Raw genomic sequence first — 26,409 nt, forward strand, 5'->3', positions numbered from 1 at the left:
ATCCAAAACTAACATCCTGAAGTAAGTAGTAGTAGCTCCATTTTATAAATAAGGAAACTGAAATTTAGCAGTTAAATGACTTGCCCAAAGTGATATAGTAAGCCAAACAACTGAACTAGGACTTAAACTTATGTCCTCTACACAAATGAAGCAAAGAAAGGGCAAGTTTTGCAATTTCAATGTCTAATTCCCACTTCTAGAACATAATCAACAGTTATTATTGAATTTGGATAATAAAACATTAGTTACTAACATTTTGGCTAACCAAGATTCGTCCTTCATCCCCCAAATCCTGTCAATATTTATCCAGTTAAGCATGAAGAAATTGAGTAACAGTCTGAGTAACTAAAAGTGGTACCTTTATACTAAAATGAAACAATCTAAAACAAGTGTTTAGAAGATACAAATACCATGAACAGATTCTGAACCAAGATAGGCTATCAGAGGTTCCCTAGAAACTGGAAGACCCTCAAGAGGACGATCATTTCTTCAGCATTTGGAGGAGGGCAATGTGTGCATGAGGAAACAGAACTGCCTCCTTGCATTAGAAGCATGCACCTCCATGGTGGCTAAGATGTGATGCTCTAATGGCACAGAGGACAGTTCGTAGGCTCTTGTAATTTTTTTGGTTCCTTCATACTGTGTGATCTCTTAAATCCAGAGGAAAATTTTTATAGCCCTCAATAACATAAATTAGGGAGGTAGAAATCTTCATTCTAGATGCCCTGGTCAGGCAATACAGTGCCTGCCAATGCTGAAAACCATGGGAGGCATGTTTACTAACTCATCTTTAAAAATATTACCCTGAAAGGCCTACTGTTTTTATTTTTTTATCCTCGCCCAAGGATATTTTTTCCGTTGCTTTTCAGAGTGTGGAAGGGAGAAAGAGTGGAAGGGAGAGAGAGCGAAACATTGATGTGAGAGAGACACATCGATTGGTCATCTCCCGCATGCGCCCTGACCACGGCCAGGGATTGAGCCTGCATCCAAGGTATGTCCCCTTGGCCGGAATCAAACCCAGGATCCTTCAGTCTGTGGGCCGACGCTCTAACCACTGAGCCAAACCAGCTAGGGCGAGGCCTATTGTTTTTAATAATACCGTAAGGTTTTCACATTCTACATGGCTACAGGTTTAGATTATTCCTATCATATAACACAAAGACAGCATTTTAGCAGTATTCTAAAAAGTCATACTAACTTTAGTTATCCTTTCAAAAAACAGTAATGGTAACGTCAAGCAGAAACCAAAACCCCAAAACAACAAAAAGAACCCAAACAATTTTAATAATAAGAAAAATCAAATCAATGGTGCCTCCTTTGTGGTAACAGAGATATACTTGTCTGACTGTGGAAACCAGGTTAAAGACATGGCCTTGGACGACTGTGCCCTGAAACAAGCAGACTGCAGGTTTTATAAATACATACAGAAATAATTAAAATATAAGGGGTTTAGAGGGGTTAATCTCCTTTAAATAATCTCTGCCACAAAGCCTGTAAAGACACTGCTGGCAGCAGGCCCATGTGAGACCAGCTGTCGGATATCAGAGCAGCAGAGATGAACGGCCACCACACTTCTGCCTTGACCTCCTCTATGGAGCCTTCGCTGGACTCCACCTGCAGTACCCACTGCCCCACAGGGAAAGGGCAGCAGAAAGATGCCTGGAACAAGGTGGAGATTACCTATCCTTAGCTGTGGAAAATAACGAAACCAAAACAAAAAAATTGGTGCTGGAAGGGAATGACAAAATGCAGGGCTCAAGAGGACTCTAAGGAAATGCAGGAGGACCCGGAAAGGTGCTGATTTCCCAATTCCATTCATTTAACTCATGGCAATTTCAAAGTCATCTTTAATTATTTTCAAACTGAGTTTTAAATAATGGAGATAGTATCCCTACTCCCAAAGAAAGCACCAGCAACTGATAACTCATTAAAAACAGCAACTAAACATTTATTTTGCTTCCAAGTTAGCCAGAAATTCAACAAATATTTAAAAGGTGACAGTGCCTATAAACAAAAGAATGTTTATAATAAACAGTATTCTTTCAGTCAGATAGATTGGAGGGGCCCTCTGTATCCCTATTATATGAAATTTCCATGACTTTAAAAGGAAAACATTGAAAATAGACAAACAATAGCTTTGAGGAAGACATGAAATCAATGTATGTAGATTTTTTTTAAAGTGTTTTGTAAATATAAAATATATATTATTTTATGAAGAGGATTTGTTCAGATGCAATGTCCTTGGATGGATAGAAGAAAAAAGAAGTGTGGCCCAGAAGAACATTAGCACTATCAAGCATTTAGATGCTGTAAGAACAGATCTAATGTACTTATCATCATCTTCTAGCAGAAGAAAATGAGACTGGCTGTTGGACCACCTTTTAAAATAGGGTCTATCCAAGGTTCCTGAGCCTCTTTCATTCTGATTTTGCTTCTATGATTTTTGGATGTCAACAAACCTCTCACTTTGATAATTTCTTGTCCAAATGGCAATTTTTTTTGTCTCTTATTTACTACACAGGTACATTTTAAGGACAAGTAAATAAATAGCATCTAACTTCTAGACTCTAGAATAAAAGGGTCTTACATCAATTCTAAGTATTTCAAAAGAAATACTTCTGATATACCTAGAGTGAAATATTCTGGATAACACAATTACCACATTCCTTAAACAAAATGGTCAAATTTCAAAGAATCAGAATATCAAATATAATTTACTATTTTTTAATGAGTGCTTTTGGGTTTTATACGCTGAAAGGGCAGAAGATCTTGTTAAAAAGAAAAATTTAAACATCAGGATAGCATAAAAGATAGCTTCATTTTACTATTATGCAGTGGGTCATAGGAAACATGATCAGTTTTATTCTTTTGAATCACACATAGGTACCCATACTTTTCTCTAAAATGAAAACTCTGTCTTCATGTCCTACCCACTTCAGAAAGGGTTTTCAAGACTGCCAACGTGGAGGCCAAATGTCAAATGCATGCCTGTCCATTCGACTGTATTGATATCCATCAAGGCATTTTTCACACATTAGAGTGCTCTCAGATGTTAATAACTTGCAGACGAAATGATTTGATTTAAATTTGGAACCACTGATCCAGAGGTGAGTATCTCTTTTCACAGATCCCTTAGGCCAGTGGTTTTCCAAGTGTGGGCCCCAGGCCAACAGCATCAATTCCACCAGAAAACTTGTTAAAAATGCAAATTATTAGGCTCCACCCCAGATCTACTGAACCAGAGACTCTGGGGGTGGGTCCCGCAACTTGTTTTAACAAGCAAACATTTGAGGAGCACTGCCCTATGCTTGTATATTCTCCGTAAATGAGCACCACTTTTTAGACAGATAGAAATAAGTATCAACCACAGCAAAATAATTAAATGTAATAAAAAGTTCCTAAAATATTACTTTAAACGACTTATATTTTCCTTACTATTAAACGTACGACAGGGTTTCTTTTCATCTTCCAGTGAAAGGCTGCCCATCAGAGACCATTATAGTCTGGTGCACTGTTTTTATAGTTCTGTAACACAAACTGACATTTATTGGAGCTTCACATAAGATTTTTCCATCAACGAATGTGTTGGAAGAGCAATAACCAAGTATGCTGTGTTGGGCAAATACCTACACATCAGGACACTTTTCAAAGCCATCAGGCAAAGGGGGTCAGTTGAATTTTTTTTACTGCACAGGCTAATGCTTTAAGAGTGTCTTGATGGAATCAAGGAAATTGGATTGTCCCCCCATTTGCTGGGCTAAAACAAGCCTTTTTTATTTATCCCATTAGAGGAACACAAGAGAAGCCTTTTAAATGTCACTAAAAATTTCCTTGCATTGCAAAACCCAGTCAAAAGGGTTTTAATTTTCTCTGAGAACTCTTTAAATAATGCAGTATGTCAAGGTTTAATAAATTGTAGGTAGGGATAGTTTTCGTTGCAGGGAACTTTTTTTTTTTTTAAACAGGTGCTTAAACATGCTTAGGCTTCTCTATCAAGAGAGCAAGAGAGGTCAGGGCGCTAACTCAAACAGCAGTCCAACTTCAGTCCAAATAACAAACAAATGAACCATAATGGAATCTGCAAAATAGCTGAAACAAAATTTAAGGACACTTTAATATATATATATTTAAAGTGATGATTAATCTTTTTATAAGTGTATTTTGTACTGAGCTTCTTGAAAAGACATACGCGTGTTCCCACATTTTACAACTTTTCAAATAATGAAAACAAGTTGATTTATATGCTATATGGATTACATATATCTTCAGAAACATACAATAAATTGGTATATATTTACCTTCTAAGATCATGTATTTATTTTGGTATATTTGTTGAGCAGATATAGCCATTAAATATTTTGGTTTTTGTTGCTGAATTTTCCCCTTTTCAACAGAATACTAAAAGTACTTCCAGACACCAAAGAAAATGTTATAGGGGGAATACTAGAATGGAGGACTATATATTTTTTAAATTGATATTTAGAGAAAGAGGAAGGTAGAGAGAGAGAGAAGTATCAACTGGCTGCCTCCTGCACGCCCCCCACCGGGGATCGAGTCTGCAACCCGGGCATGTTTCCTGACCTGGAATTGAAACAGCAACCCTTCAGTGCATGGGATGACGCTCAGCCAACTGAGCCACACAGGCCAGAGCTGAGGGTTTTTTTTAATGGCTATCTACAAATGAGGGTGGTTCCTTTCCTGAGTTATTCCCTTAATAGGAATATTTTTAACTATACTCAAGTGAGAACTGTGTACCTATGTCCTATCTCCCCACACTGAGATAAACTATGCCAAACATAAAAGATAATAATTCTAGTATGCTGACATGAAATAATTAATAATTAAATTATGCCAACTATTCCTCTTTTGTTACCTGCTTTTTAAAAATAGTTTTAGCTCACATCAGCATAGATGGTGTGGGGTTCAACAATGAGATAGTTCTACAGGGTAGTCCTGCTGGCTACTAGAGCCCCTTTACTAACTGCTTGTGTTCTGAGTCTACCCTGTGACCACTGCTGGTCCAGAGGGAGGCTTAGCGAAATGTCAGCTAAGAAAGGAGGACATGAAGCAGGTTGGGAAAAAGATTACCCTTTTGTCGTGTATAATCAGTTATCCCAATACTTTCAATAAATATGCTTTAATTGTTAACTAAAATTAGTATTTAAAAGCTAGTATTCTCTTTTATTTATTTATTAAAAACATATCTTTATTGATTTCAGAGAGAGGAAGGGAGAGACAGAAACATCAATGATGAGGGAGTCGTCACTGATCGGCTGCCTCCTGCACGCCCCCGACTGGGGATCGAACCCGCAACCCGGGCATGTGCCCTGACTGCGATCTCCTGCATCCTAGGTCGACACTCAACTGCTGAGCCACGCCCAGCCGGGTAGTATCCTCTTTTAATGGAAATCCCAGCTTTATTACTTTAGTTCCTAACAACTTAATACATTTCATTACTAGTCATTCTATCCTCTCTACATAAGGAGAGGCAGTTTTCCTCTTTTAGCTGTTCACAAGAACAACACAGTAGCTCTAGATGAAATTCTAAGTTGTTAAGCCTTGAAAGTTGAGTCAATGAAAGCCTTGCTAATCTGTCAACATTGGTAAATATACATCAATTATAGCAAACTAATAAGCACTAAAGGGAAAAGAAGCTGAACGAGGGAGAAAGGGAGTATATTAAGAGATTCCATAATGAGTATTTAATGATTAAAAGATCCTGCCATTAGCTTGACGACGATGTTTTCATAGGAGAATGTAAGCCAATCCCAAATCCTGACATTCAAATGAACAGAAAAGTTGAGAATATGTAGCATTCTTTTTGCTGGAATGCAGGAATTCTAATTCTGGATTCTTAGATTCCTGGGAGATCCATGAAAAGGCTTCAGAAAGTGTATGAACCTATTAAAATTGTTTGCAAAAATTCTATATGCATGTCCTTTCTCTCTGGTGTGCATGGCTTTCCTCTATCCTTTCTAAAAAGGTTACAAACCAGCTGTGGGGTACCAGTATAGATTAAACAAGATTGGCCACCAACTGGTAATTGCTGAAACTGGGTGATGAGTACATGGAAGTTCGTTATACTTACTATTCTAATTTTGCACATACTTGAAGCTTTTGTAATTAAAAGGTTATTTTTAAAAAACTGCTGTGAAAGGAAGTCAGTATGTACAAACCAGTTCTTGATAGAGGACTGTGGAATTAGATCTGTCAATCTAAGTGAATTGCTAATGTAGGTGACAATTCCATCTTTCCTTACATCGTAAGGTAAGTCAAAATGAAGGTAAGGAATTTTGAGTTTTATGACACATAAGTGTAAAAACCATCCACAAGTATGGAAATCTTCCACACCAAAACTTTAAATGATGAAAGTTACTTTACTTTTGAATTCCTTACTCTGTTTCACAAAATGTAAAAATTTGACATGAAATCAGGGAGAGAGAAAGGTAATTGGCAAAGCAAAGACTACAAAGACAAAGAAGGTGGCGGGCTGGTGCTTGAAGGGGAGGGGGCAAAGTGGAAGGAATAAAGTGGTGAGTCTAATCAAATCACTTTAAAAAGCTCAGCCTCAGAGTTAACCTTGCCAGTCAGAGGGAGGAGCAGCAGGAGCAGGAGGAGAAGCATGTTTGTGCACATTCAACTCTGAGTGTCCTTGAACCTATGGTTCCCTTCCTGCTCTCGAGCAGCCTGGGAAGGCTTCCTAACGCTCACCCTTAGAACCCTCAATTCCATTAGAAAGAGCCACAGGAAGGAGAAACCCTCAAGTGGGAGCTTGAACCACAAAGACAGTTCATACCCTTTACTGATATTAGAAGTGAGCTCATGGGATTAAGTCTGCAAGTCCTAGAAAATTAAAACAGGAACACACTGACAAATGCCATTATATCAACAAGAACACAAGATATCTTTAAATCTTCTTTCTTTTCCTTTCCCCCCCCCAGAAAAGATGGCAAATATTTAAAACAATGACACAATGAAGACTGGTTACTAAGTCTAGAATAAAACTCTAACTAGTCTGGTTAAAATCTGACTATTATTATAATATTTGTACCTCTAAAGTGCTTTGCCATAAAAGCATTCACTCATTTGATGGCCTAATACACTGTACACACAAATTAAATTTTTAAATAAAAGTATGAAGGTAGACACCTTGTCTTTCATGTCACATCTATTTATAGTTTTGTGTTCTGTAGTAATGAGAAGATACCTAATATAACTGTATAGTTTTAGTATTAAATATAGGCAGATATATATTCAACATGTAAGAGAAAGTTCCAATAATTAGAGCTTTCTAAAATGAAATAGGATACTTTGTGAAGTAAAGAGAAATGTTCAAACAGAGGCTAGCTGGCTTACCCCCATTTTGGAAGTTTAGCAGAGAGAATTCCTGTATTAGGTGGGAAGTTGACCAGATGATCTTTGAATTCCTTTCTACCATTAAGATTTTACAATATGCTTTATTCAAGGTCATGCAGTCAGTGGCAGAATAGAAACTGGAACATAGGCAACTCGGCTCCAAGTCTAGTCTTTCTACACACAAGGTTATAAACCCCCCAGATGACTTCAGGCAGTAAATATAAAAGGGAGAGGTTAATTGGATCAGGAAGCAAGAGGGGGGTCACGGGGAACTGAACTGCTCTGGGGCTGTCAACAGAGGGCAGTATCTACTAAGCTCTAGCTGACTGCTGCCACATGCGAATGTGCCCAGGACTGCCGTATTTTCAGATTTTTCAAGAGAATCCTAAAATCTGTATTTTTTATGTGAAATTGGCAGTAAATTACAAATAAACTGTGGGTAGCACTATGAGTGCCAAACAAAAATAGATCTCTGGGATGCATATGACCCATGCCAGTTTGTGACCATGACACTCCTCAAAAACTCCATTTCCAAACTACACATTTTCAAAAACCTTTCTCTCGATTCTTCAAATTTATCAACGCCCTTTTGGAAATGCAAAAATCTAAACTTTATGCTTTATATTACTTATAATCTTCTATGTATATAATAGCATTTTTCTCTGGCTTTTACAGGTTATATTTCTGTTACTGTAGGGGCAGCATTAAGTTGGTTTTTGTAAGATCAACACTACACTGCAAACTTGTTCGCCTATGGTCCACAAAAACCATCAAATTTTCTACAGATATTTGTGCATAATCAATCTCAATATATGTGCAGATTAACATGGCCCATAAATATTCTATAGCACTTGTTTTACAAAAAAATCACCTTTTCTCTGAAGAATCATTTTTCCCTGAGTTATCTTATTCCCATCTTGAAGGCATTATTAACCACTCTAGGAGTACATCGGTTTGATCAGCAAGCTTGACCATTTCTAGACCTTACTCTGTTGACTCATTTGTTACTTTGTCTAATCCTTTCATCTTTAATTCATCCTCATAATGTGACATTTGGAAGAACATTTTAGACTCAGCAACACTAAGCATGACCAAATATATTTTATAACATGCATACATTCAAATAATAAATCTCGGAAATCATCAATGAACCACCACTTCAATATTCAAACAAGTTTTAAGAAGATGACTGATCCATTTCTTGAGTTCAATGAGAAAGAAATGCCTGTCTTTTAAAAAAGTTGCAGAATTATAGAATTAATCCAATTCTGAGGGCACAGTCAACTTTCAAGTATATAAAATGTTATGATTCAGCTGTAGGTAGCTAAGATGTTCGGAAACCTTCATGGTGAAGGAGGTGGACTGCTTGAGGATAAAACAGTTCTTTTGTTTTTAAGCTTACGATAATGTAAGATGTCAACAATTTCTGGTTTATAGCAATAGCAAGAGAGAATGTAGCCAGGGGACCATTAAGAAGGAGCAATTTACTATACCAGGACATAACACTTTGACAGTGTCCTATAATTCAGTTAGATGTAAAAATAAGATGACACTGGGTGTTCTGTGAACTCAAAGTAATTTGAACTTGATTCACACTGTACTGTGAGCCAGTTGTTCATTCTCAGATACAAACTTAGCAAAAGGAGTGAGCATTCAATATAAAAATGACAGAAAAACATAACATATTAAAGAAAATTATGAGCTGTAAGAATAGGAACATGGACTAAAAGTCACGCTGAAGGGGAAAACCTGGTAAACTAAATAATGTCTACATAGAAGAATTTCATTATAAATAAGAAACTATTAAGGACATGCAGAACTTCTTACTGTAATCCTCATACAATGCATCAGATGACTGTGAATTCTAAAAGCACTGAATCAGTGTGACAGAGTGTGATGGCAGCGCAGTGCAGGATAAAAGCATAGGATCTGCCCTCAAAACACTGAAATGTGAACTCTGGTTTCCTACTTACTAGCTTTGTGTCCTTAAGCAATTCCCATAATCTCTCTGAGCTTTAGGTTCCTCAGCTGTGAAATGAGGACAATATCACACAGGATTCCTATAAGGATAAAATGAGCTAATATATATAAACTTATTTTACGGAATAGAAAAAAGTATTTCATCTATAAATGCTGATTTCATCATCTTTATCCACAATTTTCAGACTTCCTTTGCACTGACATTTGTCTCTCTGTTAACCAGAAAACCCAGCCTACATTTTTTGGAGATGTAGAGATTTCTTTGCATAAGGGACCGAATACATTTGTTTTATTAATCAACAAATATTTACAAAATGCTAAATATTTAATTTAGTATTAAATAATACTAAAGGCTTGGTACACAGTGAGGACCAGACTTAATCTAATCTCTACCTTCATAATCCATTATAGGACAACTTTTTCTTAAAACAAAATCTTATTCAGAAGTCCAATCTTAAAAATAGGTAGAAGCTGAAGTGGGGAGGGAAACTTCTAGGTAATTCTGTAGGGATTCACAAAGCACTTTGAAAATCACCAAGCTGGTAGGTAGGTCTCCCCAACACTTGTATGTTCCCAGGACAAGAGTACAAATGGATATCTCCAGAACCTTCTTTTCCCACCCCCTGGCTCCATTCTGCATCACAAAGGGCAGCACATACATGTGTACAGCCACCTTAGCTCCCATGTCCACGGTCAATCTATTCCCCTACTTGCCATTCACTTGCCCCTTGGGGTACACATCTCAGCAGCATGATCTACCCTTGGGCTGGATCCTAAAGTGAATTGGGCCATTTGGACTGGTCTCTATATAAGCCAACTGAGTTCCCGGTAAAGACATGATTTAAAAGTACAAAGTGGAGCCCTGGTCGGTATGGCTCAGTAGGTTGGAGTATTGTCCTGTGCATCAAAGGGTTTTGGTTAGATTCCCAGTCATGGCACAAACTCAGGTTGCAGGCTAGATCTCCAGTCAGGGGAGGCAGCCAATCGATGTTTCTCTCTCTCCCCCGCTTCCTTCCTTTCTCTCTAAAAATCAATAAAATAAAATAAAATAAATTTTTAAAAAGAAAAAAAACGTACAAAGTGGATATAAATTTTATATTTTGGGAAGGGGGAAATAAAAGAGAGAGACATGGTTATCTTATACCTCAGTTCTTTTTTCTACTCCTGTCATAAATGAATATCCTATCAGTTTTATAACATCCTCTGTATTTCTTTTAACCATTCATAATTTAAAAATTATGTTAAATAAGAAACTGCATTTCTAAGAAATAAAGAACTGTTTGAAAAAAATAAATAACAGCTACATGAGACAAAACCAGTCCATTGCCAAGATATTTATCAAGAGCAGTAAGTCACTTGAACATGGGCATTGTGGTCTCATAATGCATGACCTTCATTTAAGAGTACATCTAATTTATCTTTAGAACAAAGTCTTTAGCATCCACTGCTCAAGAATGTCTATCTGATATATAGCGTATTTGTTATGGCCTGCCCCTCTCAAACAATTCTTTACAGAATAAATAAGCATATTGACCAGATGTCAACAAAGTCATGAAGTATTCAGATAACCTATTAAGATCAAGTTTTACTAATCTAATTTCTTTCCTTATTTTCTTTCTAAAAATTTCTAAAAAAACAGTTTTATAGAGGCATTATTTCTATTCTAAATCTTAATCTTTGTTCATATCAAACACATATTAAGTGATATGTCCAGTAATGCATTAGGATTTGGGACTAGAAAAATAGCAAAATTCCTAATCTCAAGGAGCCTGGAGTCTTATGAATGGAGATATTTATAATAAAGAATAATTCTATGAAAGATGTGAACACAGTATATTAAAGGAGTGCAAAAGAGAGAATCCAAAGGGAGGTTGTAGTTGAAACAAAAGGACAGGGGCTAGGTCAGGGTCCTCCTAAAAGAGGTGATGCTTTAATGAAGAAAATCTAGGGAAAAGGGTTTTGCGTGTGTATGTATGTGTGCACACATGTATGTGTATGTGTTTCAGGCTGGGGGAGTATTTATCTACAAAGGAACAATCATTTTTCAATATTTTATAATATTTACTGAATGTATACTATATCTCAAACATTACACAAGAGACCAGTAGGGATATTAAAGAAATAGAAAACATAGTTTCTGCACTTAAGGAACTCACAATCCAACTGGAAAGAAAACACAAGGTGGGTAATAAAGTAAATACAAATAACACAGTAACACTGGTTAAATAAAACTGTTGGAGAAGAGTCTATAAATTCAGTGGAGTTTTCTTGAGAAAAGTTCTTTATCTCCTTTGGACTTTTTCTACCACTTTCCTGAACTCAGGGTAGTCTCTGACTACATTTAGATTCCAAGTCACCCATTAAAAAACTACACCTTCTGTCCCCCAATTTGCCATCAAAGAAGAGTTGTTTTATTATTATTTTGGTGTGTACATGAACTTATGGAAAATAGGTGAGTTCCAAATGAACGAATGTCACAACCTGTAGAAACATGCTGGGAAACAATCTCATGTTGGACTGCCTTGATTTTTTGTTGTTGTTGTGGAGTTTTTATTTCATAATCATAAACTTAACTCTGAAATCCAGCTTGACTTGGAAAGGGTAAGGAAAATATGGAACCCAATGAACTGCAGCAAGAGCACAAAGATTATAGAACATTCCAAGAAGATGGAGGTGAAGGGGTACTCTCCTGAGCTACAGAAGGAATGGTTTGTTGGTTAGAGCTGTCCACAACCAGCAATGGTGATCTTGCTGGTCTTGCCATTCTTAAACCCAAAACGCTCCATTGCTACCACAATATCCATGCCATCTTTCGCCCAGCCGAAGACCACATGCTTGCCATCCAACCATTCAGTCTGGGCAGTGCAGATGAAAAACTAGAAACCGTTTTTTGGGTCCAGCATTTGCCATGGACAAGAAGCCAGGGCCTGCATGCTTCAGGATGGAATTCCCAACATCAAATTTCTCCCCATAGATGGATTTGCCACTTGTCCCATCATGGATTATGAAGTCACCACCCTGGCACATAAATCCCAGAATAATTCTGTGAAAGCAGGAACTTTTATAACCTAATCCTTTCTCCCCAGTGCTCAGAGCATGCAAGTTTTCTACTGTCTCTCACAGATGGTGATGTCGAAGAACATGGTGGGGTTGACCACGGCTGAGCAGGACAGCTCCGGGGCGGTGGCGTCTGCAAGGCCTGGACTGCCTTGTTTTTTGTTCTGCTTAAAAACAGCTTCTCTAAAAAGCCTTGATGTTTCCACTTTATTTTGATAAACTAAAAATTTATCAATTAGAGATCACTTATTATTGGAAAACTTGGATTTGAATCTTAATATTGCAGCACCTATGTGACTTTGGATTATTATGTGGAAAAATTCATTTAACAGGATTATTATAAGGAAAAAAAAAGAGACCATGTTGCACAATTATTTGAAAAATAACAAGTGCTCAGCCAACAGGATTATATGTAAAATTTTATCCCTCCTTTAAAAGTGAAACCATATCTAATAATTCTAAACAGTTGTTAGTGATTCATAGAGGAATGAATTAATTTTGCCTGTTTTTATCTTAACTCCTACTTAAGGTAGGCAGCACTGAAGGACTGGCAGGTGAGTATAGGGTTCAGAATTACAAACCTGGCACTACAGAATTACATGAAGACATTTTATAATTTTGAGATTCTCATCTTCCCAACACCCCCTAAGTGCGATTCACCTACTGAGTCATAATTTCTGGAGCTGAGGCTTATTTTTAAAAAGATCTATAGTTAATGCTGGTAATCTAGATTTGGGAACTTCTGGAATGTACAAAGTGAGCTCACCAACTTCATAAAGTGAGGAACACTAGATAAAACAGTTTGGTCACAGAGATGGGGCTTTGAGAGTCAATCATAAAAGTTGAGAATTGACTAGTAGATAAGAAACTACTAGAGGTTTTTGATAATAGAATCACTTAGATAGTGAAGGAGCATTTAGACCATGACATTTAAGGAGACTAATCTGTCATAAATACATAGGACCAAAAAAGTCTTGTTAATAAATTGACACAATAATCTACGAATGAAGGAATGATAGGTTGAACTAGAAAAGTGTCAATGGAGATGGAATATATACTATGAAGCACTCCATCCGTTATAAGGCCGACGACTGCAAATCCCAAGAGCTCCTCTCCCACAGTCAAAACGTAGTTGAGACTCAGTTGCAATAATATTATTAAATGATGAGTAGAACACAAAGTTTTATACTAATTAAGTATTATTATGGATAAACCATAATATAATGCATAAAAGAACAGCTAAACTTTTGAGAACTAAGTAGAAATTAAAAATAGAACAGAATGGAACAGAGGGAAACCTTTTCTGGTAACACACTAGCTAATGGTTTTATTACATAGGGTTCTTTTTTGTTGTTACTTTTTAAAAAATGAAAATATTTAAATATATAGAAAGGTAGAGACCTAATACTCATATTTAACAATTGATAACATCTTGCCTTGTTTTCTTTCTTTTCACCTTTCTGTATATTTTTTGTTGAAGCAGGTTAAAGAAATTATAGATATCATGGCATCTTGTCCCTAAATATATTAGTGTGCACCTAAAAACAAGCAAAATTCCTACACAACCACACACCATTCAAACTTAAAAGAGTTAACACTAACTCCTTAATGTTAACATAACATGGTCCTCAACTTTTACAGTTATGTACAAATCAAGACAACATGGTCTTGTGTTAGTTCCTCCCCCAAAGCAATTCTATACACCCTTTTTGAATTATTAAGGGGAAAGTTAGCTCTCAAGATTAATCAACTTTGCAAATCCTTTGGATCTTACTGGCAATATGATAGAATCTCCATTAAATTGTGTCATGAGGCAATGTTCATCTGATAATAACAAACAGAAGTCACTGGAGTCTCACACATAGTGCTTCCATAAGACTTTCAAGAGTTCTTGAGAGTACCACTTACTTCTTTCCAAGTGTCACGGGTATGGATTGAACATCAGCAAGAACCATGGCATGCTCAAGACTGCCCTTAACAGAACCAAGACCTCTGGCCACTGTCAGATAATCTGTCACTATAAGCTACTTGTATCCAAGCCAGATATTTATTGCTATTGATCTGCCTGGTCCTAGCAAAAGACTTTTGTTCTCCCAGACCGGGACTTTGACCTCAATTAAGTTATGAATTTCAATCCGATAGACTGCTCCACTTACCCTACTGCTCTCCCTGACTGGATTAATTAGAATTAGCTAGGCCGAGAGTCACCCCAAGCTCCTCATGGATCATGTTATTTTAATAATAAATAAAGGAATAGCAGCAATGTACAAGAAGTATTTTGAAAGATTGCTCATCTAGAAACATCATTCAGGACCTGCCAATATCAATTTCTCTGACTTTGATTACCTCACTTACTTTTTATTTCTTCTTCCTTCATTGGAATTTCCCCTTTTATTTCAGCTTTCTGAACATGCTCTTTGCATAGAGAAATCAAAGTACTACTTGTCATTTTAGCACTATGCTGCTATTTTAGGGTTTCATTAAAGAGTAACTCATCAAAACAATAATTTGTAAAAAGGTAATTTAAAACATTTAATAATCTCAGAGCATCAAGAAAAAAATACCATCATCTAGGGAAAATCCCAGTCTTTAGCTAAATGCACTTTTCCTATAGCTGGTTAATGTGTTAAAAACAGACAAATCAGAATGTCATTGAGAAGGCAATATCAAAGCTTGCAAAGCATAAAAATGTGCAAGTATATTTATTTTTAATCCATAACCCATTGGGGCAGATTATATATTGGACAATGAAAATTCCAAATCTTGTTGATATCAACAATAATTGGTGGGATCAGGATTTGCTAAAATACTGTTCTAACTTTATGAATTACCCCTTAAATATAAAAATTATTTTAAAATGTAAAGAATATTATTTAAGAATGTCCACAGTCTGGAATGTAATATTTGGTATATGATACTGAAATTGTAAGATTTTAAGTAAGTATAAAGAAGATCCCAAAAACTATTTACATTATCAACTGATGTTGTTGACAAAGTAAAAACCCTTTTATGTATTTGGTTATTAAAATTTTGAGTTTTGATTGGCTCTAGGAACTACCAAGAAAAGATTTAACTAGAATGCCTAAGTGCAGTGGTAATTTCAATATTAAAAGCAATGAAAAATCAAACTCTGCACTTGAAACACCAAGAACTCAATGTATATTTGAAAGGCACATTCTGGGTGTAAAAGGATATGCCATATACATTATAAATCACTGATTTATCAGGCCTTTAAAAATTGAAGCATTCTTATCAAATATCTTATAGGAAAGAAATAGGTATATGCGAAAATGATTCCTTTAAGGGGAAATAAAACAATTATATTTTTTAAAAGTACAGCTATTGGATTTAATCTCCATCCCTCAACATCCCCCTCACTACACATGTACACTTAATTTGTTTTAGAAAGGAGTTTTATATTTTCCTATGGAAAGGTTCTATGCTCAAGCACTAGTAAACATTTCTTTCTCAGCACCCAAAACAAATTAGTAATCTAGGAAGAAAGTAAAACTGGTATGAGGGCTGGACTTTACAATGTGTGAGAGAATCAAGAATTAAAGCAGTAATTTGAGGGCGAAGGCTATTTTCATAATGATTCACTCAGAAGGAAAAAAAGATCAAGTGACAAAATGTATCGTGTTTTGGCAAAGAGCGTCTGTTTTCCCACCTAACTTTCATTAATTGCATATTCTTAAGCGGAATTAAAGCAATTCTCTAGCAAATCATACAGGCAATTTAACACATTAGTCCAGACTTTCCAAATGACCCCTTAATTAGGTTCACAAGGACAAGACATGAGGGAAAACGGGAAAATTTAACATATTTACACCTTCACTTACAGTTGAAATGTAGACAATGTCTTAACATCATATAAATGCCATGAGAACTACATTAAAGTAAAGAAATTAGAGATCTAAAATCTCAAACATTATTTGAGAAACTAATACACAGTAAACAATTTATAGCAACAAAGATGAAATATTTAAGAATAAATTTAACAAGAAACGTGCAAAAATCATGGGGAAAATTTTTAAATACTGAAAAGACACAAAAGTAGACTTGATCAAATGTAAAGATATCTCCTATACTTGGATAGGATGACTCAATGTTATGAATATGTCAGTTCTCCTTAACTTATAAATTCAAGGCACCCCCCCCCCCCCCAATACCAACAAACTATTTTATAGAGTTATACAAACTGATATTCAAGTTCACATGAAACAAACGCTCAGGTATAGTCAGGCTCTCTCTCCTGCGGCTTCTGTAGCTGGGGCATTTGCTGAATCTGTGCACAGGCTCAGGACTGAGGGCGGCTCAAATGGATGATGACACTGGGGGAAATAAAATCAGCAAAACTTTCGGAGGCTGTGGGGTTGGTTCAACAATTCAAAAAATTTAGATGCTCCAAACACAAAATGCTGCTCTCTTACATGATTTATTTTACAAATTTAGGGGCTGTGAGGAAAGTCAGAGTTCCTAAAAAAAGCACACAAGCCCTGGCCAGTGTGGCTTGGCTGGTTAGAGCATCATCCCACACACCAAAAGGTGGGGGGTTTGATTCCCGGTCAGGGCACACACCTAGGGTGCGGGTTTGAACTGTGCTGGGGCACCAATTGATGTTTTTCTCTCACATCGATGTGTCTGTCTGTTTCTCTTCCCCCTCCCCTCTCTCTAAAAGCAATGGAAAACATATCCTTGGGTAAGGATAAAAATGTAAATTAACCAACTTCACCTAAATGGTATTTGTGGAAGACTACACCAAACAATTGCAAAATACAGTCTTTTCAAGTGAACATGCAACAGTCCCCAAAATACATCCTATAATGGGCCAAAAAGCAAGTGTTAATTTAAAAAATATTGAAACTCTCCAGAGTAGGTTCTCTCATCATAATAGAATCAAACTAAAAATGAATATAGAAAGAGAACTATAAAATCCCCAAGTATTGGCAATTAAACAAACACACATCTGGATGGCCCATGATTTAAAGAAACAAATCACAGTAAAAATTTAAAAATATTTTGACTAGAGGATAATAAAAATACATCAAAATCTGCTAAATGCATTTAAAGTAGTGCATAAAGAGAAATTTATACCTCTGAGTACACCTATTAGAAAAGAATAGTTGAAAATCAATGATCTAAGCTTCCATTTCAGGAAGCCAGAAAAAGAACAGCAAATTAAATCCAAAGAAAGTAGAGGGAAATAATAAAGAGCTGAAATCAATGACAGACACCAAATGTACAGTGGAGACAATAAACAAAGCTAAAAGCTCATTCTTTGAAAAGATTAATAAAGTTGACAAACCCTTAGCAAATGTAATTAGTAAAAAATAAACTACCAATATCAGAAATTAAAAAAAAAGAAATATCACTACACATTCTAAGAGACTAAAACAATACCAAGACGATATTATGAACAAGTGTAAGCCAATATTTTACAACTTAAGATGAAATGGACAAATTCTTGAAAAACCCAACTTATTAAAACTGACAAAAGAAAAACATAAAATATGTGAACAGCCTTGTATCAGGTTAAAGAAACTGAATCTGTAATTTAAAGCTTTCCAGGGTCAGATGACATGATTGGTGAAGTCACCTAAATATTAATTTATCTATAGTGTTTGTTATTAAATCTTTGTATAGGTTTTTTTAAATGGCTGATCTAGGTATTACTGTGTGTGTGTGTAACATTACTATTTACTGGTATTGTCATTTTACCTCCTGCCCAATGGTAGCAGGCAAGGCTTCCCTTCTCCCACCAGGATGGTGCTAGATGAGAGAGGTTAAAAGAAAAGTGCCAAAAAGCTGATTCACGCAGTCACTTCATTTATCCCACCACTAATACCATCACCTAAGCAAAGCTCACAACCTACTTCCTTGTACTCATACCCTTCAGGCTTCTGTCATGACATATTTTCCTTTTGAGGTCACCACTGTTGGTCCTTTCAAAGCTGATTTCATCTATGTAAATATTTCAGATGAGTGAGAGGACGGCATGAGTCACAAATGATGATTTGCCTCAAAAGGGCTGGTCCTGAGTCCCTCATATCCCATAACAGATTTTGCTTCTAAAGAACCTTACTACACTTTCCATGGTCTTTGTTCCCCCTGCCAATAAAAAAAAAGGAGGGGGGCTCAGGATCTGAATAGACATTTCCCCAAAGAACATGTAAAAATGGCCAATAAGCACATAAAAGATGCTCAACATCATTAACCACCAGGGAAATGAAAATCAAAACCACATGAGATACCATGAGATACACTGGCATGACTAAAATCAAATGACAAATAATAGTGTTGATAAAGACGTGGAGAAACAAAAACTCTGATATATTGCTGGTGGGAGTGTAAAATGGGGCTGGCTCTTTGAAAAACCATAAGCAGTTCCTCAAAAGTTTAAACACACATTTACCATATGCCCCAACACTTCTACTCCTGAGCAAGATGTAAGAGAAACGAAAATATATGTGCCCATGTTGAGGAATGTTCATAACAGCTAAAACTGAAGGGAAAAAAACCCTAAAAACTAAATGTCTATCAACAGGAAAATGAATAAATTGTGGTATATGCTTGCAATGAAATGTTACACTGAGCATAATAAGCCTGATCCAAAAGAATATGTATCATATGATTCAAAATATTTGAATTTTAAGATGAGGTAGAACTACCTAATCCACGGTGAAAGAAATCAGAATAATAGTTAGCTCAGAGTGGAGGGTGGGAAGATTGATATTGATAGGAAGCAGGTTAAGAAAACAAACTTCCTAGGGGTTCTGGAAATATTCTAATTTGATATGGGTGGTAGCTGCACATATATATACACATTATGATGTCCTTATATACTATGCATTAGAGCTATGGCAAATAAAATTGTACCTATACATATGTACATACACCTTATATATTATACACATTATAAATTTTATACACACACACACACACACAATTGTACCCTTAAGATTTCTGTACAGTATGGACCTCAATGAATGTGTTTTATAGCTCCATTACTTTAAATAATAAAGGAAAACTACTCTGTGTACCACACATATGTAGCAGAGAAAATAAAAACGAGAATAAAAGGTACTCAAATCTCACAGCCGAGGGTTTGAGAGCCTGGGCTTTGGAGTCAGAATGGCATGTTCAAATCTAGGTTTTGTCACTTAACAGCTCTACAACTTCTTAAAGCTCCTGTTTCTTCAGCAATAAAAAACAAAAAATAATATACCTAAACTGAATTGATGCAATAACTAAGAGAGACAATACACATAAAATGCTCAGTATCTAGTAAATACTGAAGAGCTGTTTTATGTCAACACCCCTTCACATAACAGATTACAGATGGTTTTATTTGCTGCTTTATACCTGTTTCTTGATTTGTTTTTTTGATTTTTTTTAGATGATGAACTCTGAATTCAAAACCACAGAATTTGGAAGTTATCCTATAGGCTGTGCAGTCAGTAGAGAGTTCTGACCAGGTCAGTGATACAGTAAACTGCAATCTTTGGAAGGCTGTTGGCAGCAACATGCTTGGTGGACTTGGGGAGGAGTAGACCTGGCAGCAGCAACAGGACAGCCTTGAGGTGGAGGGCCTACTGCCATCATTTTAAGCCCCATAATAGCCAGATAAAAATCTAGAATTGTCATTATCCCCATTCTTTTATTTTTTAAATATTTTCTATTTATTTCATAAAATTCATATGGCATTTTCCCCCCAGATTCATTCATTTATTCTTTCATTCCACAAGTTTTCTTTTTTAAAAAAATACAACTTTATTGATTTTTAGAGAGAGGGAGGAAAAGAGAGGGACAGATAGAAACATCGATGAGAAAGAGACATAGATTGGCTGCCTCTGGCATGCCCCCTACTGGGGATGGAGCCCACAACATGGGCATGTGCTCTGACTGGGAATCTAACCGGGGACTTCTTGGTTCATGGGTTGATGCTCAACCACTGAGCCACTTCTTTTTTATTGAGGTATAACTGACATAAAACATGATAATAGTTTCATTTCAGGTGGATAACATAATAATTTGATATTTGCATATGAGATAACCACTACAATAAATCTAGTTAACATCTCATGTTCTGAAATCTTTTACAACACACAGATGGTCACCAAGGTATTCACCGAGAAGGTATGTTGCTCTATGCCATTATATTAACCATAAGTTTTTGTAATTTATAAATCACAGAATCCTTAAATGTTTCAGTACCACTCAAACAAAATAATTTCCTTTTGAATTTCATAACAACCAGTGCACAGTGTAGACACCTAACACGACCAATGCTCCTACTCCTCCCTCCATCCTGCTTATTTTCTTAATGTTACTTTACAGTAATTCTGAGAAAACCTAGCAATAAATCTTCAGCATTCAAATACTTTTTAATGTGCTTTGGGAGTAACTTTAGTATTTCTCCAGGGCTTGAAAGATCAAAGTCACTCAAGAGGTCTGCGGGGGGTGGGGGGGGGGTGGGGGTGGGGGTGTGTGTGTGTGTGTGTGTGTGTGTCTGTGTGTCTGTGTGTGTGTGTGTGTATTTAACCTATGTCTTAATCTCAAATGTGGTTAAGAACCTAGCTTCCAGAGCTGACCTAAATATCAGTACCAAGCAGTGGAAAAGACAAAACAGTGTCCATAATACTGCCAGATAACAAATGAAATCTATAAAGGATCTTTCCTAGAAATAAAATTAAAAGTTCCAAGTTCATCAGAGTCACAGAATATAGAAACTGCAGGGAAATAAAGTATATGAGAGATATACTGAAGGGTAAAAATGACAGGAAAACACAGAGTAGACTGTGACATATTTCTAATTACTACTCAGTTTCAGGCTAATAGTAAAAATTAGTCTTCAGATAGTTGATAACATCAGCCTGTCTCAGCTGGTTCAGTAACCAAGATCTGTGGTCAAGCAAATACTTCTAATAAAATTGATTTTCCTTTTTGGCAACCAATAGACCAGTCAATAATAATGTTGTTTAAGAAAGACTGAGTCATGAGAGAGATGAACCTTTACTTCCATTTATTATGTTTGTATTGTCTATATTTTCAAAGAGTTTTCAATAATGAAACCAAAGAAGAAATTACAAGGGGAAAGCTATTCTGAGAGCTAATTTCCAAAAGCCTCTTAACTTGGAAGCATGTTAGAAACCCAAACTGACAAAGCATTCCCCAAATGAAACTAGATCATGTGAGTTAGGACTGTCAATAACAAAGGAAAATCAAGGCTAGGATCAATATAAAGTGGTCATGTGAATACAAAGAGAAAAAGGAAACCATTGGCTAGATATACAGTCCTAACTGATCCATTCTAAAAACCAACATGAAACTTTTACTTTACATTAAAATTTATATTCAGGAAAGTGTTCTATAAAGCCGCAAAAGGCAGTTTTTGGATTGTCTGTCTTATATTACCCAAACAAAGAGAATAGGAAACCCACAGGCAAAAATCTCAGGCTATGCCTAACTTGAGGACATTCCCCTCCAAAACACTCTGAAGAAATTCAAAACACTAAGTTGAAAGATATATGCACCCCTATGCTCAGTGGCTAAGATATGGAAGCAACCCAAATGTCCATCAACAGACGACTGGATAAAGAAAATGTGGTACATATATATAATGGAATATTAGTCAGCCATAAAAAAGAACAAAATTTTGCCATTTGAACAATATGGATGGACCTAGAGGGTATTGTGCTAAGTGAAATAAGTCAAATAGAGGAAGACAAATAACATAATTTCACTTATATGTACAGTCTAAAGAATAAAATAAATGAACAAACAAAACAGAAATAGAATAAACTGAAGGTTGCCAGATGGGAGGGAGGTGGGGGGACAGGTGAAAAAGGTGAAGGGAGTACGAAGTTACAGAACAGTCACTGGATGAAAAGTATAGCATAGGGGAAAATAGTCAATAATAATATAATAATTATGTATGGTGGGAAGTAGAATTATCAGGGAGATCACTTCATAAATTATATAATTGTCTAACCACTATGCTGTATACTTGAAACAAATACAAAATAATACTGAATGATAACTGTAAATGAAAAACAAAAATAATTTTAAAAATACTCCCTAACAATCCAAACCAAATAAAAGACGAGTGCACCAACAGTTTCTTTCCTTTTTTTCTTTTTTTTTTTTTTTAATTTAGTGATGGTGGTGATGGTTGGGGGAAGCAAGGGTTGAAAAGATGATTATAAAGTTCACAAACAAAAATAAACAAAAAGAAGAGGAAAAATTCTGAACAAGTAGGGAAGGAGTCTATCCTAAAAGATATGAAAAAGTATTTTGAAGCTATAATGCTTTAAGAAGAAGAGCACAAGTACATGAACAGACAAACAGAGCAATGGTACAGAAGAATAGCCCAGAAATACACTAAAGGGATATAGGTAGTGATTGCTTAATGGGTACAAGGTTTCCTGTTGGGGTGATGAAAATGTTGTGGAACAAGATAGCAGTGACAGATGTCTAACACTGTTATGTGTACTAAGGCCACTAAGCTGTACACTTTACAATAGTTAATGGTGAATTTTATGTTATGTGTGGATTTGACGTCAATTTTTTAAACAAGCTCCCCCTTCATCACTCTTACCTGAGAGTTAATATCAGCTCTATACTGTAGCAAGACTGTGACTAGTTCCTTATGTCCTCGATCACATGCCCAATGGAGTAGAGCTCTGCCCTAAAAACACAGAAAAAGAGAAATAAATTTGTTAATACAGCTCTGGGGCCATATAAAAGAGATAATGTTTTTAAGAAAGACAAAATAATAAGTAAAACTGGGTTAATTATTCTAAAAATGGCTGATATAAAATGCTCTATGGGAAAAGCAGTCAACTTTTCGAAATCAATTGGAAATTCCGAGTTCTACTTCTGGAATCCATTATGTTCTAGCCCAGTGACTGATGTCAGCCTGATCAGTTTCCTCACCTATAGAACGAAAATAAGGATAATACTTGTTGAGTGAATGAGCTGCAAGATAATACTCTGAACATTTTAAAGTACTACTTTATAAATGTAAAAGATAGTTTTCTTAAATGATCACATTTGCCACTTCCCGTGAAAGAAATCTGATGGATAAAAAAACAAGTACTTAAACATAGGCAGAAAACATAATCTAAATGTAGTATATTTAAATTTACTCAAAATGTAAGAAAATTTAATCAGTTTGAAAGTAAGCATTTTCTCTTAATAGCCCAAATTTACACTCTTATCTCAAAAACCCTAGTATAGTCTACTTGGTGTCTAGCTTCAAAAGTCGACTGTGATAGCCACTTGTAAAAGAGAATAGATAATTAACTGTTAGGAGGGAAAGTACTAAATATGAAACGTTAACTGTTGTCTACCCAAAATCTCGGAGTTGTTATCAATGTGCTAACTCTATTCTGCACCATTAGAAAATCTTGTTTTAATTAACGAAAGAAGCCTATGTGGTCCAACGAACAAACAAAACCCCAATAGCTAAGGGCTCCTTGGAAGCAATGAGTGATGTATGGCTTAGCATCACCTTCTGAGGGTGGTGGTGATGTTGTCATTTTTAAGAACTGGAATGTTTTTCCACATTAAGTTGAAATCCCTGCTTTATGCCATTTTAGAAAAGATTTAAGTAGGACAAAGTGGGGCAAAGATGGCTTTAAAGGAAAAGGCACCTTTCAAGAAAGCTTTTTAAAACCCTTTTACACTCTTTATCTTCCAGACTCTTCAAGCACCTATTAGTTCAACTAATTAAACCAGGATCTATTCTTGAAAACACACAAAAAACCAAAGACAACGTCTTCCCTACAAACTGTTCGGCCTTTTCTTTCATTTGCTCAACTTATTTCTACTTACCTATCACTATGTTTTCTAACAGGCTTACTCAAATTCCAAACAGGAAGAGAAGCAGAAAATTAAAACATGTGGGCAAATCATTCAAAATTTGTTGTTGTAACAAAACCACTTTGTTCAGACCCCCCCAAAATTTTTTAAAATAGAGACAACTCTAAAAGCCAAGTAAAAAATGTTCTGTCGAGTAGAGAACAGTATCCTATGTTAAAATTTCTGTAACTCTAATGACCTGCTGTTATTAGGACAGTAATTTCAAAACCCTCCAAATGAATAATTAGATAGCCTCACAAGATTCAGAACAAATAACAATATATAAAATATTCTATAGTTCAATATAACTGTTTCACAGCTTTTACATTAAAAGAATTAGATAAAATTTCAAAGTCTCCATCATTTTTAGTTCTAACTTTAAATGTACATTTTATGGCTATTAAGTTAAACTATTAACAAGAATTACTACATAGTTAAAATGATGTGTGATATACTTTCACAGGGCACCTACCAGAACTACCTAACAGTTAAGTACGAAAACATAATATTAATATATCTAGTACTTTTCCCACAAGATAATTTCTACTTCCTCACTAGGTTCCTGATTTCTTCTTAGAATTAACCCAATAGGGTTATATCGATTAATAATAAAATATAAATCCTTAGCTGTTTCAATGGGAAAGAAGACAAGCAACTCATTTTACTGTTAATGGGAGTTATATTTTAAATTTCCCATATGTGGTGCCAAAAATTTACTTTAGGGGAAACACCTATGACTGGACCTCAGTAGTGATTTCCACTTTGGATATATTTTCCAGAAGGGCGGCACCCTACAGTAATGTTTTAAGGAGGAGGAGGTGCTCTCGGACACTTACACTACGCTTTTTAGCACGTTGCTTGACCTGCAATGTAATTAATTTTGGTAACACATTATTTTAATGGTACACTAATTAACCTTGAATTGGAATGAATTCTCTGACAATGACTTTCTGTAGAAGTGCTGAAGATATCTACATTAAGACTACCTAATGATAAATATTTTTATGCAGTATTAAGAAGCTCAAAAAGAACAGGATTAACCATACTTGTAAATAAGCATAGATAATCAGGCTTTGGAATTTTTGCCTTCAAAATGCTTTGTATTTAAATGAACAAAGACTAGCACAGACAGGTGTCTGAATGGGATGACACTTTACTTCGTCAAATTATAAAGTTCCCATAAACATGCTCTAATTTAAGATGATCAGTTCAAGTAATAAGATAGGCAATAATCTGCAGAGATACTATCCTTGTAGCCATTTATGACAAAATCAGGAACTAAACATCTGTGGTTTCTTTCCTTCCTCTTTCCTTTTTTTCAAGAAAAATCTGAATTAGGTGCACATTAAAGCTATATCTGCTTAAAGACTTTATCCACATTTATGAAGCATTTTACCTATTTTTACATATAATTGTTTTATCTTCTATGAATGATATAACCTCTTACAAATTTTCAAGTTAAATTTATTTTTACTGCTACCACAAAAACTGACAGTTCTTTGTATCTAGTTTTAACAACTCCTGTGCAAAAAAAATCCCAGAAGTATTCAGGAGATGAGGGAAAGCCATTATTAAAAGGAATCTTTGTTAGGCCAACAGAAGACCCCAAGCACTGTTGGGAGAGTTCTAGATAAATTCTAGAAAACACAGGGGGGGAAAGAGTTCTCATCTATTAACCAAGCAAGGGTACTAATACTGTCCTACCTCAGACAGATGAATGACTCTAAAGTGCTTCGAAAGTGTAAGGTGTCAGCTAGCCTATTAAATGGTATTACTTTCATACCTTCTGGAAAATACAGAGTGGGTTTTAATATTTTAAATGCTTCTTTGATATCCTTAGTTATTTGTCCTCAAACCATGTAATTTTTTTAAAAATTAGATTTTCTCTGGGATATCACAAATTAAATGAAGCGACTGTACTATAAAACAGTCTTGATGTCCTTATGGTATTTGGAGAACAGATACAAAGCACGTACACTATACATACAGTAGACAAAAACATGGCAAAGTTGGTATGTTTAAATTTGTAAGAGGTGTCACCTTGCCATGGTATCAAAAATGGTATGATAGAGTACTGTCTACTTAGCAAATGAAATACTGCAAACAGGTCGACTTGAATTTCTCTCTGCAAAAAAACCTGAGTTTAATTTTACA

At 35.7% G+C, this 26,409-nt stretch overlaps 1 protein-coding gene and 1 pseudogene across 2 annotated transcripts in view; both read right to left on the bottom strand.

Moving 5' to 3' along the window:
- The window catches only part of ACBD6 (acyl-CoA binding domain containing 6), a 110,582-nt gene that overhangs the window by 32,264 nt on the left and 51,909 nt on the right, over positions 1-26,409 (bottom strand). For both annotated transcript variants that reach the window (XM_087827921.1, XM_016217871.2), the window contains one exon: positions 22,991-23,080. In XM_087827921.1, coding sequence (XP_087684047.1) covers positions 22,991-23,080 — 90 coding nt within the window. The remainder of the gene's footprint in view (positions 1-22,990; positions 23,081-26,409) is intronic.
- Positions 11,934-12,517, bottom strand: LOC107540975 (peptidyl-prolyl cis-trans isomerase A pseudogene; annotated as a pseudogene).

This window comes from Miniopterus natalensis, chromosome 19 (assembly GCF_054644295.1).
Source record: "Miniopterus natalensis isolate mMinNat1 chromosome 19, mMinNat1.hap1, whole genome shotgun sequence".
Taxonomy (NCBI): Eukaryota; Metazoa; Chordata; class Mammalia; order Chiroptera; family Miniopteridae; genus Miniopterus; species Miniopterus natalensis.